At 41.8% G+C, this 13,410-nt stretch overlaps 1 protein-coding gene across 1 annotated transcript in view; it reads left to right on the plus strand.

Annotated features, from left to right (window-relative positions):
- Window positions 1-49: 49 nt before the first annotated feature.
- Window positions 50-13,410, plus strand: part of xkr6b (XK, Kell blood group complex subunit-related family, member 6b) — a 49,195-nt gene continuing 35,834 nt past the window's right edge. The window contains exon 1 of the mRNA XM_015021561.1: window positions 50-842. Coding sequence (XP_014877047.1) covers window positions 274-842 — 569 coding nt within the window. The 5' untranslated portion in view covers window positions 50-273. The remainder of the gene's footprint in view (window positions 843-13,410) is intronic.

Genomic DNA, 13,410 nt, shown 5'->3' on the forward strand with positions numbered 1-13,410 from the left:
AAGGGGGAGTGGTGGGGAGGGGAGGGGGGGGGGGGGGGGGGGGGGGGGGGGGGGGGGGGAAGGGGGAGAAAGAGAGAGAGAGAGAGAAAAAAAGATGCGCTGCGTCTCCCGTGACGCTGGCGCGCAGTTTGGGGAAGGAGTCCGCGGCGGCGACGCGCTGACACCCCGCTTTTAGATGGAGCCAACATTTGGGGTGCAGCAAAACAGGTGTCAGGGAAGTGTCGTCACGAACCCCGGAAGCCGGAGGAGGAGGTGGGAACATCAGAGGGAAAGATGGCAGCGAAATCCGATGGTCGCGGGGTCGTCACCGGTTTCGCCCAGCTGCACAACCTGGACGAAGTGGTGGGGACGGGAGAGGACGACGCGCGGGACGGCAGCTCCTTCCACATCTGCCACTGCTGCAACACCTCGTCGTGCTACTGGGGCTGCCGGAGCGCCTGCCTGCATTACCTCCGGAGGAAGGGGAGAGGGAAGGGGAGGGATGCGGGGCGACCACCGCAGGAGGAGCGCCTCTGGCTGGACTGCCTGTGGATCGTCCTGGCGCTGCTGGTGTTCTTCTGGGACGTGGGCACCGATCTGTGGCTGGCCGCCGACTACTACCACAAGCGGAACTTCTTGTGGTCCAGCCTGACTCTGTTCTTTGTGCTGGTGCCCTCGGTCCTGGTCCAGATCCTGAGCTTCAGGTGGTTTGTGCAGGATTACACCGGCGGCGGATTGGGCTCCGTGGAGGGACTCAGCAGTCGGAGGGCTACGGCTGGTTTCCAGAGGGACAGGTGCTGTCGCCTGTCTGTCTGGGTCTGGCAGACCATCATTCACATCTTTCAGATGGGACAAGTGTGGAGGTAGGGCAAACTTTTAGCTTAAACTAAAAAAAAAAAATTAAAAAAATCTCATCAACTCCTTCAAAGAGAAGTCTATCCTCCACCTCCGTCTCCCCCGCTGTCACCTGGTATAACCCGGGTCCTGTGTACATGACTTGGGTGAAAATCAGCAGCGTAGTGAACCCCTTTACGCTCGCCTCCCAGTCTCCACTGCTCTGCACATGTCTGCATTTCGTTTCATGTGTGCCGTTGCCTCGCATTTTAACGCTCTCGGCTACAAATTCCCCGTCCTCTCGGGCTCCCAGGCAGACGTGTCCACACATCTGGATAGAAATTGCACCGAGATTGCTGAATGCGCCATTGCGCTGTGTGAGGAAGGGGGAGAAGGCGGCTATTTGTTCAAAGAAGAGGGCCAGCTGAAAGCTTGCAATGCGTGTGTGCGTTTGCGTATGTGTGTTTGCGTGTACGTGTGTGTGTAAGAGAGGGAGCGAAACACGCTGTTCACATCACAGTGTACAGTCGCCTCGGTTCACCCCCTCGCCCCCACTCCCCTCCTCCTCCTTTCCCTCTGCATACACCAACCAGAGGCCAGACGAGCATCTGGTTTCACGGCTCGCAAAACTACATCTCTCCCCACAGACATGATGTCATCGACTCCTCTGCGTCGCGCCACATACCTTACCCCCCCCCCCCTCACACCCACCCATCCATACCCCCCCAACACCCCCACGCTCCCTCCACCAAACTGATTTTTAAAGGTTTTCCATAAACGAAATCATGCGTCGGAGAACCTCGGAGACGCTTTCGCTCTGCGCGTAAAATGTGACATGCAGCGGCTACAGTAGTAAAATATGATGGCGAGGCTTCACGCTGTATTTTTTTTTTATTTATTTATTTTTTTTTCATGCTGATCACAGAGGAGCGAGTTGTTTTTGGTGCAGACAGACGCAGTGGCTGGCATTTAATATGGTGGGAGGAGGGAGGGAGTGAAGCATGACGGTTGTCCCGAGGGGGGGCTGCCAACGTGAAACACGTTAAAACAGCAGCACGATATGAGAGCCAGAAGCAGGGGGTCAGAAGATTTCATCATGCTCTTTCGTGTTTTTATTAATATTATTTATTTATTTATATTCATAATAATTCGATATTGGAAAGTGTGCTGTTCTTCCAGACAGCAGGATTGATCCCCACTTGTGTTGCTGACAGCAGCCCCCATGCTCCTCTTCAGATAAATAGATTTTTGCAGACCGTGATTGTGTTTTATTCTGATGCATGAGAACATTTGCGCCACTGGCCAAATGATTCACACAGAGAGTCCAGGAGTGAAACTCACACTCAATGATCTTCCTCTAAAGGGGAAAAATGCCACAGGCAGCAAAATGCATATTTTCCTCATCCACTAGTTCTACACTTGTGTTTCTGAGTTTTAGGGCAATAGGGGAAAAAAGCGCTATTTCCTTTACTTGCTCTTAATTTACTCTTTCGCACTAGAGGTAAATTTAGCTCATCCTGGCGCATACCAAGCTGAGTTGGGTTTTCACAGACACAGATTTCCTCATCAGGCTTATTTTGAGGGATAAACTATTGATCAGCAGTTAGTATATTGCTTTTGCGTGAGCTTGTTTGTTTAAAACACTCCAGTTGCACTTGTACAAATGCCCCACTTCTTCCATACACGTCCCCCATCTCAGATAGTACTATTCCATGTTTAATACGTACTACAACATAATATGGCATTTCTTTATCTTTGAAGCATCTGTGTTTAGAATAAACTGACTTTATTCTGTCATTGCTTTTGAATTTGGTGTCATCCCAATGCAATTGATGTCCTGAAACTTGTGCACTCTTGTAAAATTTTCACCCCTGATTTTGGCAGGATCCGTGATTATTTACCTGAAAAGACAAGATGATGTAGAGAGGCATACAACTGGTAATCTCCAGGATTTAAAGCAAAAAAAAAAAAAAAAGAAAACTTGTTAGCAATTGGTAAGTGCATTTCAACAAAAATGATTTTGGAGCTGACGCAAAACGGAAGTATGCAACAAAAATGTTAGTGTCGATGCATATTGAGAAGACAAAGTCCAAAGGAATAGACAAAAACAGGAAGAACTTTTAATTCTAGACAACAGCAAGATCTAACTCTGGGAGCAAAATAAGGGATAACCCAAGGCGTTTTGCACAGTGCTGTACTGGGAGTGGAGTTGAAGAAAACACAATGTGAAATTCAGTTCTGTTGAAGAAGAACAAGTCTGAGCAGTGAAATGTTTTTCAGGGTCTCAGGGAAATATAATGTGTCGGTATGAATGCCGTGAAACCTTCTGAGGCTGTAATCAGGGATCCTCATCAGTAATCTTTCTCCCCCCTGGACACAAGCCATCTGACCACTGGTTTGCAGTTAAGAGTCAAAAGCTGCTCCTGTCAGCTTAACTAGTGTTCACAACCTCTGAGACCCTCTAGGATATCAGCTGATATGGGGATTATTCGACAGAGAGAGGGAGAGAGAGAGGGAGGGCAGGCCACCCTGCCAATATTGTATCATCTTCCAATGCATCATGGGATTTTATACAAGCTTTTATTTTAGCTTTGTGTTGCACAACACTTGATTTTGAAAACTTAAACGTGACTATTTCAAATGATGCGTTCACGTTCCTGAGTTTAAAAGACCGATTATAAAACCAGCGTTTAATAGACCAGCCGCTACAGTCTTCATTTGTGAAATATTTTCCCTCCATCAGTGTCATAAAGCAGGCTAAAGTGCTGACATGAGTAAAAAAAAAAAGCTTCCCCCATCATGTCTCATTAGTCAGTTCTACTTTTTTAGTCCGTTCAATTAGCTACTTTTTTCTCCCCCCCCCCCCCCCTGTGTCCCTCGGGGCCGGGGGTGAATTCACTGCGCTTGTCTTGCAATTATCTCCCTGTTAATTGTTGACAGAATCCCATCTGTAATCCTGCTATGTCACCGGTTACTACAGCTCTTTCATGTCCCTCCTCACTGTGGACCGGCGGCTCTGTTGACGGTGTTAGGGATTCTGCTCAGGCACACACTGGATCAGACGTACACAGAGGTCTCCTGGTGGTACGATGGACAGCTTAATCAGTGTAAGCCCAAATTAGCTCCTCGCCGAGAGAGGGAACGCATCCGTCTCTCCTTACCCCTCTTCAAAAAATTTTTTGAATTTCTGTGTTATAGGGAATTCCCTGCCAAACACAGCTATGTGCATTGTTTTCGGATCTCTAGTTTAAGAAATAAAAGGTCAGGTGTTCAGGAACGTAACGTTAAACTGACTTTGTCTTATTGAAGCTTAATGAAAACAGTGAGTATTGTTTCTAAATTATTCTGAAGGACTCTTCTCCTCGTTACTGACTTTTGAAAAAGCACTTTCTAAAAATAGCCTCAGCGTATTTAGTTTGGTTTTCATGTGACACACCCACAGAAAACGGTGCAAAATTGCTAAACGTGTAACTCGCTAACCAAGAATGCAAGGAAGAGTTAGCAAAAAGGTTCTTGCTGTATACATATGGACACCACAATTCAGATTTTTTCTTTTTTTTAATTGGTGAAACATTCCCTTTTCACAACATTATGCTACTTTGTATTGGCTTATCACATAAACTCCAATTCAAATGTTTACTTAGTGGTCGTATTGTAATAATATATTAAGAAGTTCAAGGGGTAGGAATACATTAATAGGTAATGTAAGTTTTATTCACAACTGTCATTTTTTTATACACAAAAGTGTGCATTGGGATTTGCTGGCCCCCAGGCAAGTCCAACGCTTGTCTAAAAATGATGCCATGACTCATTTCTTTTCAATTTGTCTGTTTACTGCTGCTGAATTGAGTGTGTAGGATTTGATTTACTGTGTTCATCAGAAATAATCAGGTTACTTGGTTTCAATATGGGCTATTTTGAAAGATGTGAGTTCATTTTATTATGTCGCGCTGTGCCTTAACAACTAGAGTAAAAGTCTGCATTATTGCTTTGGCGAAAGCATATAAATGATTTTTTTTTCTTTTTTATGGAAAAAAAAGAAAAAGAAAACTCCAAGCAAAATTACATCCGTATCTGAGAATAAAAGCACATATAAACAGCTCCTCCCCATTTATTAGGATTCTTAGGAAAGTCATCTAAAAAGCCTTGACACAATGTATAATTTTATTACGTGAGCATAATTTCACTCTGAAAAATTTAGAAAACAAAGAAATGTTTCACCAGAACTCTGGATAATCTTGACAGATTGGGAAAAAGGTGAAAAATCCTTCTTTCCACATGTTTCAGCCTGGCTTTTAGTTTTGTCTTCACTAAATTGTATCCTGATTAAACACTGGAGATTATGTGGCTACAATAGGATTGTTTTAAAATATTATTTCATAACATTTTTTTTCATATCCTTAATTGTGCTGACAGTAGGTGTACATCCCACCCAAACATCCATGCGTACATTTTTGGTTTTCAGGAATTTGCCAGTCAGAGATTAAAGGATTCCCCCTTCAGTAGTGCAGACTATCGCAACACTGCAAATCTGGTTAGTTGGATTACCATTTAATCCCATATAAGAGTGGCTCACCACAGATAAACTCGAGAAGAATCGCCTCACGGTTGACATCTGCTTCGGTTTGCTTGTCGTGCAAATATTAATTCAAGAGCGCAAAGGAGTCAACAGAAGCCTCTCTTGGCCGGCTGGCTGCCTCGTGTTTGCCAAGAAAGCTGTACTGAAGCAGCTCCGCACGATTAGTGAGATGGTACAATGGCAGCGATCTGACTTTTCAAAGGAAATGGCTGTGAGGGTAAAAGTGGGGAAAGAAATGGGTGAAGTGGTGATAATCCACATGCAGCGAGAGCTAAAAACAGAAAATGATATGATATGAACATCGCGCTCTCATCACTTGGGTATTTTTGGAAGACAGGAGATGACTCGTAGATGTCTTGATTTGCTTATCCTGGTGGTCAACAGAACAAATTACCTGCGTAATCTCTTTAAAACCATCTGTTTGTTTTGCAAATGCTCTGCAGAGCCTTACGGGAAAAAAAAGAAAATTCCGTGTGCAGTGATGTTTGCAAATTTTGCAGTTTGCCATTTGGTAGAATATAATCCCAGTGCAAATATGCTTTTTAATCTTAAAGCAACAAAAAAAGATGAGCAGAGAATGCAAGCACCAAAAAGAAAGAAAGAAAGAAAAAACCCTTATCTTTATGAAGTTTTTCATTCAGCTCTGTCGAGTCTTATTTACAGACTCTGTTGTTGCTCCGGAGCCCACCGGCGTACGTCTACTCGTTTTCTCATTAGCGATGATAACAGAGAGCAAACCTTTAAAGCGGGCTCCCCAAGAAAACCCCCAATTATGTGACAGAGGAACACGTCGAAATGTAAGAAAAAACAGCTTTCCTAGGAGCGTATCGCAGCTGGGGGTAAAGAGACGGAAAGCCATAAATGGCAGATAAATACGGGCTTCGGTTACTCAAGAAGCAGAGAGAGAGGAAGAGAGAGACAGATCTGAAAGGGGGAATTCAATTACTGTTTTGGTTTTATGTCATCTCGGTCTGGGTTCGGGCTGGCTTCTTCTTCTTGTGGAAAAAAAAAAGGTTCGGTTCAGCTTTCACTATTCTGCATGAATTTCAAGCTTTGCATCTCAAAAGTCAACGTTTGTGTCTTTTAGTAACGCCTGTGCATCAGGGTAAATTCCTGCATAAATGACTCTTCAATGTGTTCAGCTCATTTCATTCTCATTTCTCGGGCAGCTATGCCTTCTGTCACTGCAGAGAGCTTGTACGGTCAGCGTAGGGTGAATGAATAAGAATGGAAAAAGGCCTGTGATGACGCCTGATTCAGCCTGCCTCGTAAGTAAAACGGCTTTACCCTGCAAACCTTAAAGCCACACTACTCCTGCTGCCTTCCTGCCCTGATCAGGAATAACATGCAAAGACACACCTAGGAATTCACTTTGCCAGATGGGTTTCCAAATGATGTCTGCATCTCAGTGGTATGTATGAATATTATACTCCAGGGGGTGGGGAATAAGAGAGCATCTCTTTTGTATTACGTTCTTCTTTGCATACAGTTTCATGGTTAGCATTTCTGCAGATACACGGAGACACACATCTTAGCTGAATTCTGCCTTTCGGCATTTTCTGATAGATCAGAGAAATATTATGGACCACGAACTCCCCAACAGTCTTTTTGTATTCTCCTTTTGCAAAAAGGGATCTTCTGATATTCATTCGGAACACGACAAAAGGGATTTTATGTTTAAGTCATGTTAGTTAAAAAGTTAGGACTTTGTCCTTCTCTTTCCCGGAAAGAGAAGGAAACTATGTTAGTAACTAACTATCTTAGTTGAAATGTTAGTTCAAGAAGCAACATTTTTATGCGAAGACTGTAAAGGGATCTTATGTTATGTTATGTTGTGTTATGTTATGTCTGACATATTGTGACTCCTTCTCAAGATGATGAGCCAGAAAAGACTACAATTCTAACTTAAAGTTGGAATTTCCAAGTTCTAAGTTACAGAAATCAAGTAGAGTCTTGATCAACACCTCATGATCAAATCCAGCAGGGGTCAAGCAACCTTTTAAAATATCGTGAGTGGAGCAGAAATTAACTGTTTATTTGCACGTCTAACAGTTTGTATTGACAAAAGCAGCTGCATTTGGCTGAAATGCACAATAGTCTTTGACACCTCAATTGGGAGTAATAGTTGATTAGAGGCAATCAACTATTACTCTTTTTTTTTGGGATAGGATGTATGGATGGAGCAAATTGCAGAAAAAGTCATTGTAACCAACTAACGATTGATTGACATTAAGGTCTTCTGTTTGTTTGCTCTGCCTTGTTTTGCTTGGCATCTGTAACGAATCATCACTTCAGTTTTCAATCCTTCCAACAGCTCTTAGTTACTTCAATCTGCTCTGAAAACACAAATCCTTTAAATTCTCCCAGAACCCCTGAAGCAGCTTTTGTTGTGTGATGTGTATGTCTCTGTTTAACTGTACTTTATATCATTATTTCCCGGGGCCCAGAGGACATCTATTGTGAGTTGAAATATATACACACACACACACACACACACATAGCAAAGCTATATTTCATCTGGAGTCCTCTCAGCCTAATATTGCTTTTGTTTTATAAATATATTTCTCCTTTTTTTTCCCCCGAAAAAAGGTTGGGGCTTACATTCCCAGATGCACTATTTGGGATGATCATGTTCTCTCTCTCTCTGTGTATACTCCCTCTATCCATTAGCGGTGCTCATAAGCTCAAGTCGCCGCGTCACCATCTGTCTTCCCTGCAAAGTTAACATATGTTTTTATTTTTATCCCTCCCTGTCGCTTACACCTATTAATGTTCTTAGGCTCCTCTAAAGCCTCCATCCATCTTGGACGGAGGCACCACACTGTGCGCTCCTCTGTGTCTTCTTTGTTCTCTGCTTACTGGCTGTAGTTAGAAGAATGGGCCTCTCTGTGCTGTGAGTTCCAAAACTGTGTCCCTTACTGCTACTTAAAGTCATCATGCTACCTCCCTGCCCTCCATCTTTCCCTTTATGTCTGTGTGTGTGTGTGTGTGTGTGTGTGTGTGTGTGTGTGCGTGTCTCCAAGTAAAGCTGCACTTGACCTCCATTTCTGTCAAGGAAAATGGAGCATCTGGCTCCTGCCCCATTACAACTGAACTTCTCCTTCCTCCCTCCCTGTCTCCCTCATCCTGCCATGCCACACATCCCCTCTACTCCCTGCAGAGCCCCCTTTCAGACAGAGCTCTCACGTGCCGCGCTCGTTTCTGCTCGCTAACGCTCTGACAAAACGTCTCGTTTCTGCAGGAGACCTGCTACGTTTCAGCTCACGTTTTAACCTGTGGCTCTGCGGCTCTCCTCTCGTTCCGCATCCCCATTCATTAACACTCGAAGCTGTTCGTTGGCACTCGTTTGTGCTTTTGCAAAAGGGGAGAATGCAGTGAAGTGAGTCGGTGGAAGTTCAGCAAGAGAAGAACGGAGAGTTTTATGTTTAATTGTAATGTCTGATGTAATGCAGATCACAGTGGGAAACAACATCTACAATATGCATTGTTTAAATATGAGTATATCAGCAGTAAAAAGAAGGTTCTGCATGAAGCAAAACATATATCATATGCAGTACTGCTTATGTTACATGAGACAAATGGGCATTAAGAGGAATATATGGCAGAAGAAGCTAACAGCAGGGTTCCAAGTGTTTTTTTTTTTCTTTCTTTCTCAAATTGCCCAGTGGTACAACAACAAGTAAAGCATATGAATTTTTCTACATATAACTGCAAACTTAATTTAATGTGGGAAGTTATCAATTGTTCCCCATGTTAAACCATAGCTCATTAGTAGAAACACAACAAGGCAATTAAAGGGCCTTTCAAAAGTGTTCATAGATCTTGAACTTATTATTTTTTTAAAATTATTTTAAGAAAGAGACCAACACAAAGCTGTTCATAATTGTGAGGTTGCAAAAGGAGGGTACATGCTTTTCAATTTAGATGGACAATTAATATCCAACCATTGTGGTGCACATCTGCATAAATGAGTCAATTTATAGAATCACCTTGTGGAGAATGGCTCGACCTGCTTTTGGGCACTGATGTAGGCTTTCTTATTTCAGTTTTGAACAGGTTTTCTTCTATTTTTGCTCAGTGATTATTTACTTTATTTTTTGTATGCCGTCCATTTTATCATCTATGATGATCAACGTCACGGTGCCTGGTGATAAAAACACATCTACATAGCATGATGCTGCCACCACCATATGTGTTCAGTGTGATATGAAGTGTCGTTTATTCCTTATTTTTGCTGTTTCCATAGCTTTTTGCGATATTTGTATTATTCACAGAAGCCGCCCAGCTTTTAGCAGCTTCTTAGAAAAATACTGAGCTGGGCAGCTTTAAGTGGACAGCCTTATGAGCTTTCGCTTGGACCATACTTATTTCTCTTTTGAGTGAGGGACTGTCTTATAATGCGATCCCCAACAGGTTTAACCCCGGCCTGTCTTAAAATATACAATTGCAAAAATATTCCTTCAATAAAAATCACATTCTTTAAATGAACTCTTCCTAAAACCTCTCAATTATGATAAAGTTCAGCCTGCGTACATGTACAAAAAATAATATTTCACTTAATGCAAAGAAACTCTACTTTAAATATAAAGAGCTTTAGACTTTTTCTCACACACACATGCACGCGCACACACACACACACACACACACGCACACACACACACACGCACGCGCATACACACACACGCTTCCTCAGCTCTCTTTGAAGCTGCCTGTGCCTTTCTCATCTCGCAGTTTCCTGAAAGCTGCATCAGCAGCGTTCAGCGCGGACCACCGTTGTTTGACTCTAATCATGGACGATGCTCTGGGCGTCAGTTTGATATACAGACAATCTCTGCTCATAAATAATTGAAGAGCAGTGTTAGTGCTCTTACTCCCAGCCCGACCGTTTGCGAGGTTTTCCAGGCATCTCCTCGTATTTACACGGTAAGTGTAGCTGCGAAGAGGGATACATTCACTCAGAAACTGGGAAGACGTAGATACAACTAATGCAACCTATTTTGCGGATTATAAAAGCATTGAGCCTTTGTGCAAATATGGGAATGCAAAAGTCATGTTAAAAACATACAAAAAAACAACGATCACTGTCTCAGCAGTTGTTCCTACGCTAAACCAAAACCTACTACCTGCCACCTCAATGGTGGCAGTTCATCTTTCCAAACACTTTTGAATAGATTCATTAGTGGACTCTCAAACTCCTCTAAACAATTTTTTTTTTCCGTAAGCCTGAATCCTTCCTGGTTCAGTAAGTCCATTTGTCGCATCAGTATGTGACGTTTCCTGGAAGAACGTTCTGATCTGGCCCACATAACGTTGGGTTCATATTTAGAACAGCACACATTCAGGTCTCCTGCTCAGCAGTCCATCACTGTCCTTCCAGTGTCCTTATTTTCTTCCATAGGGTTATTGCTGGACGTCTTGTTCTCGGTCATGTGACCATTGTGTGTGTGTGTGTGTGTGTGTGTGTGGGTGTGTGTGTGTGTGTGTGTGCGTGTGTGTGTGTGTTGGTTTGTTTCAACACACACACACACACAGGAAGTTGGAGGATCAGATTAGGAATCCAACATTGATCAGTTAAAGTTACCCAGCACCATCACTTGAAGCATGAATAGATTCTTTAAGTTTCCCCTTTCATACGCTGAAGCTCCAACCAGTTATGTTTTTTTTTTTTTCTTATTTTTTCATGCCTCATTTTTGAGGTGTGTCAGAATAAAACAGGAGACTGAATGCTTTTTAAAAAAAAAAAAAAAAATTCTCATTGTAAGAACCCACTGATGCCTCAGTACCCCTATATTTAAAAATATCTCAGGCCTCCTGCTTATTACTCATACATTGCATGTGTAGAAATCAGTATGCGAACACGTGAGCTGCATGCATAGGAGGTGTGAATGTTCTCTTGCCTTATGCTACAATGACTGTTGAGATGCATGTGACTCATGTCGTACGGTTTGGTGTGAAACACCTGATAGTCTGCTGAGAATGTCCTTGCTCATAAAATGGAGGTTTTATGATAGCTAATTGGATTATTTCTGTATTAGAACCTTGTTATGTTTTGTTTTGTTTTTTTTAACAGAAACTGTTTTGCATGTCTTGACAATATGGTGATGCATCAAAGCTTTTCAAAACATGCTTAAAGGAGTGGTGTTTTTTTTTGTTGTAAAAATCTATATATAGGGGAAAGAGTGGGCTAAATTAAATGCATGATTAAAATATCATCTACACAGTTTATTGTGGGATAAATGTATCAGAAAATGTTAAAAGTTCTCAATATACTGCAACCAGCAATACTGGATACATTAGAAATTGTATGCCTGCAGGCTATTGAGATGAAGTCAATACAGCTCTTGAGTAAAGATTCTTGTATTAATCTTTCAGTAAAATTTCAGATAATCCTGACATTCTGTGTATTCTCTATTTTGCTCCACAGAGGCTGTTTAGGGATCCTGTTCAGTTCGAACATTAAATATGAACAAAAAAGTAAAGAGACGCAGCTGCGTCTTCCCGAGTATAAGTACAACAAATATGTGGGAGTTTGGAGGATTACAGTGTAACCTGGAAACTTTTCCATGTTTCATAAATAAAGTACTCATGTGAGCACGCAAATTGTTTTGATGCTGCTGCATGAACTGCAGACTGATTCACACTCCTGAGTTCCTCAACTTTTTTTCCGAGCATTTTTTTTTTTTTTTGGAGTTTAACTACTTCTGCATACGTTGTTCTGTTTCAACCATTCGACTTTTTACCATATTCTGGGTCATTACGGCTATGTCTTCTGGTACCGACATCTTCTACGGTTTACAAAATATTCTGCCTTTGCGATCGTCTTGAGCCCCATTGACATGAATGGAAAATCACCATAATTTCTGAAAAATTCAGCTAAAAACTTTGCGCTCCTTCATAGCTAACTACTACCACGTACTTTGAGCCAGAAACACCGTTCAAACTTTAAAATATAGTCCTATCCTTCAACTGTTTATGCATGCTTTTTAATAACTTTCATAGGTTTCATAAAATCCATCTTCAAGTTTTTGCTCATTTTATACTCATTCTTCAGAAAAATAATACTGGCCCACTAGAGTTCCTAATCTGGCCCTCCTTCCACCATGTTTGCAGCTCCTTCAAAGGGCGTAGCAGCTTCAAAACTGCAAGTGTGAACCTGGTATTTTCATACAGAATAAATGTTTGATTGGAACAAACAAAAATATGACAAGACTTCTTCTCTTTATTAAACATCCACCTCTATTGTTGGGGGGGAAAAAATAAACGTTTGGTCATTACTTACCGAATAATGAAAAGTTGACACTTTCAATGCAACTTTGCATTAAAAATGTCATTGTTTATGAGCTTCACGACACTTCATGGCAACAGTCATGCACGTTCATGAAGACTCCTTTATGTTTATGACAGTGTCATGTCAGTCTTATGCATGACAGAACATTTAAAATGTTAGCAACATTTCAAATGGGCTCAGCTTTAGTTGCAGTAGAACAATTTCATTCTGAGAAATTTGCAGTGAGGTTTTGGAGAATCATTTTCTACCTCGGTTGTCATCTGCTCATTGTGTGTGATGGAAAAATAAACTTGAGGCCTTATCCAATTGTCATAATTGTTTAATGTGTTTCATATGAAAAAACAACAACAACTTTGTGGCTTTGTTTTTCCTCAATAGACATTTTGTCTTGCTTGATGGGTGAGCGCTCCATTCTTTGCCATTTAGAAGACCAAAACAAGAAACGCATCTCCGCATCATGTCAAATTTCTGAAGCAAGAAAACGGGAAGTCTTAAAGAATTTTGAGTTGTCTGATGTCAGTAAAAATCCATCATTTCTTAACATGCAATTTTGCTCACAGCTGAATAAAAGCACTCAAGATAAGGATGACATTTTTCACCTTTTTTCAATGTGATATTGTGCTACTGCAATAAAAAAAAAATTAAGCCTTTTTATACATTTTATGTCAGTGAATGTGCATAGCTTTCTGTTTTATTCTGTGGTTTGGGTTAGGAACAACATACGCAATAT

This window comes from Poecilia latipinna, unplaced genomic scaffold (assembly GCF_001443285.1).
Source record: "Poecilia latipinna isolate Pla-1442-1.1 unplaced genomic scaffold, P_latipinna-1.0 Scaffold2807, whole genome shotgun sequence".
NCBI lineage: Eukaryota > Metazoa > Chordata > Actinopteri > Cyprinodontiformes > Poeciliidae > Poecilia > Poecilia latipinna.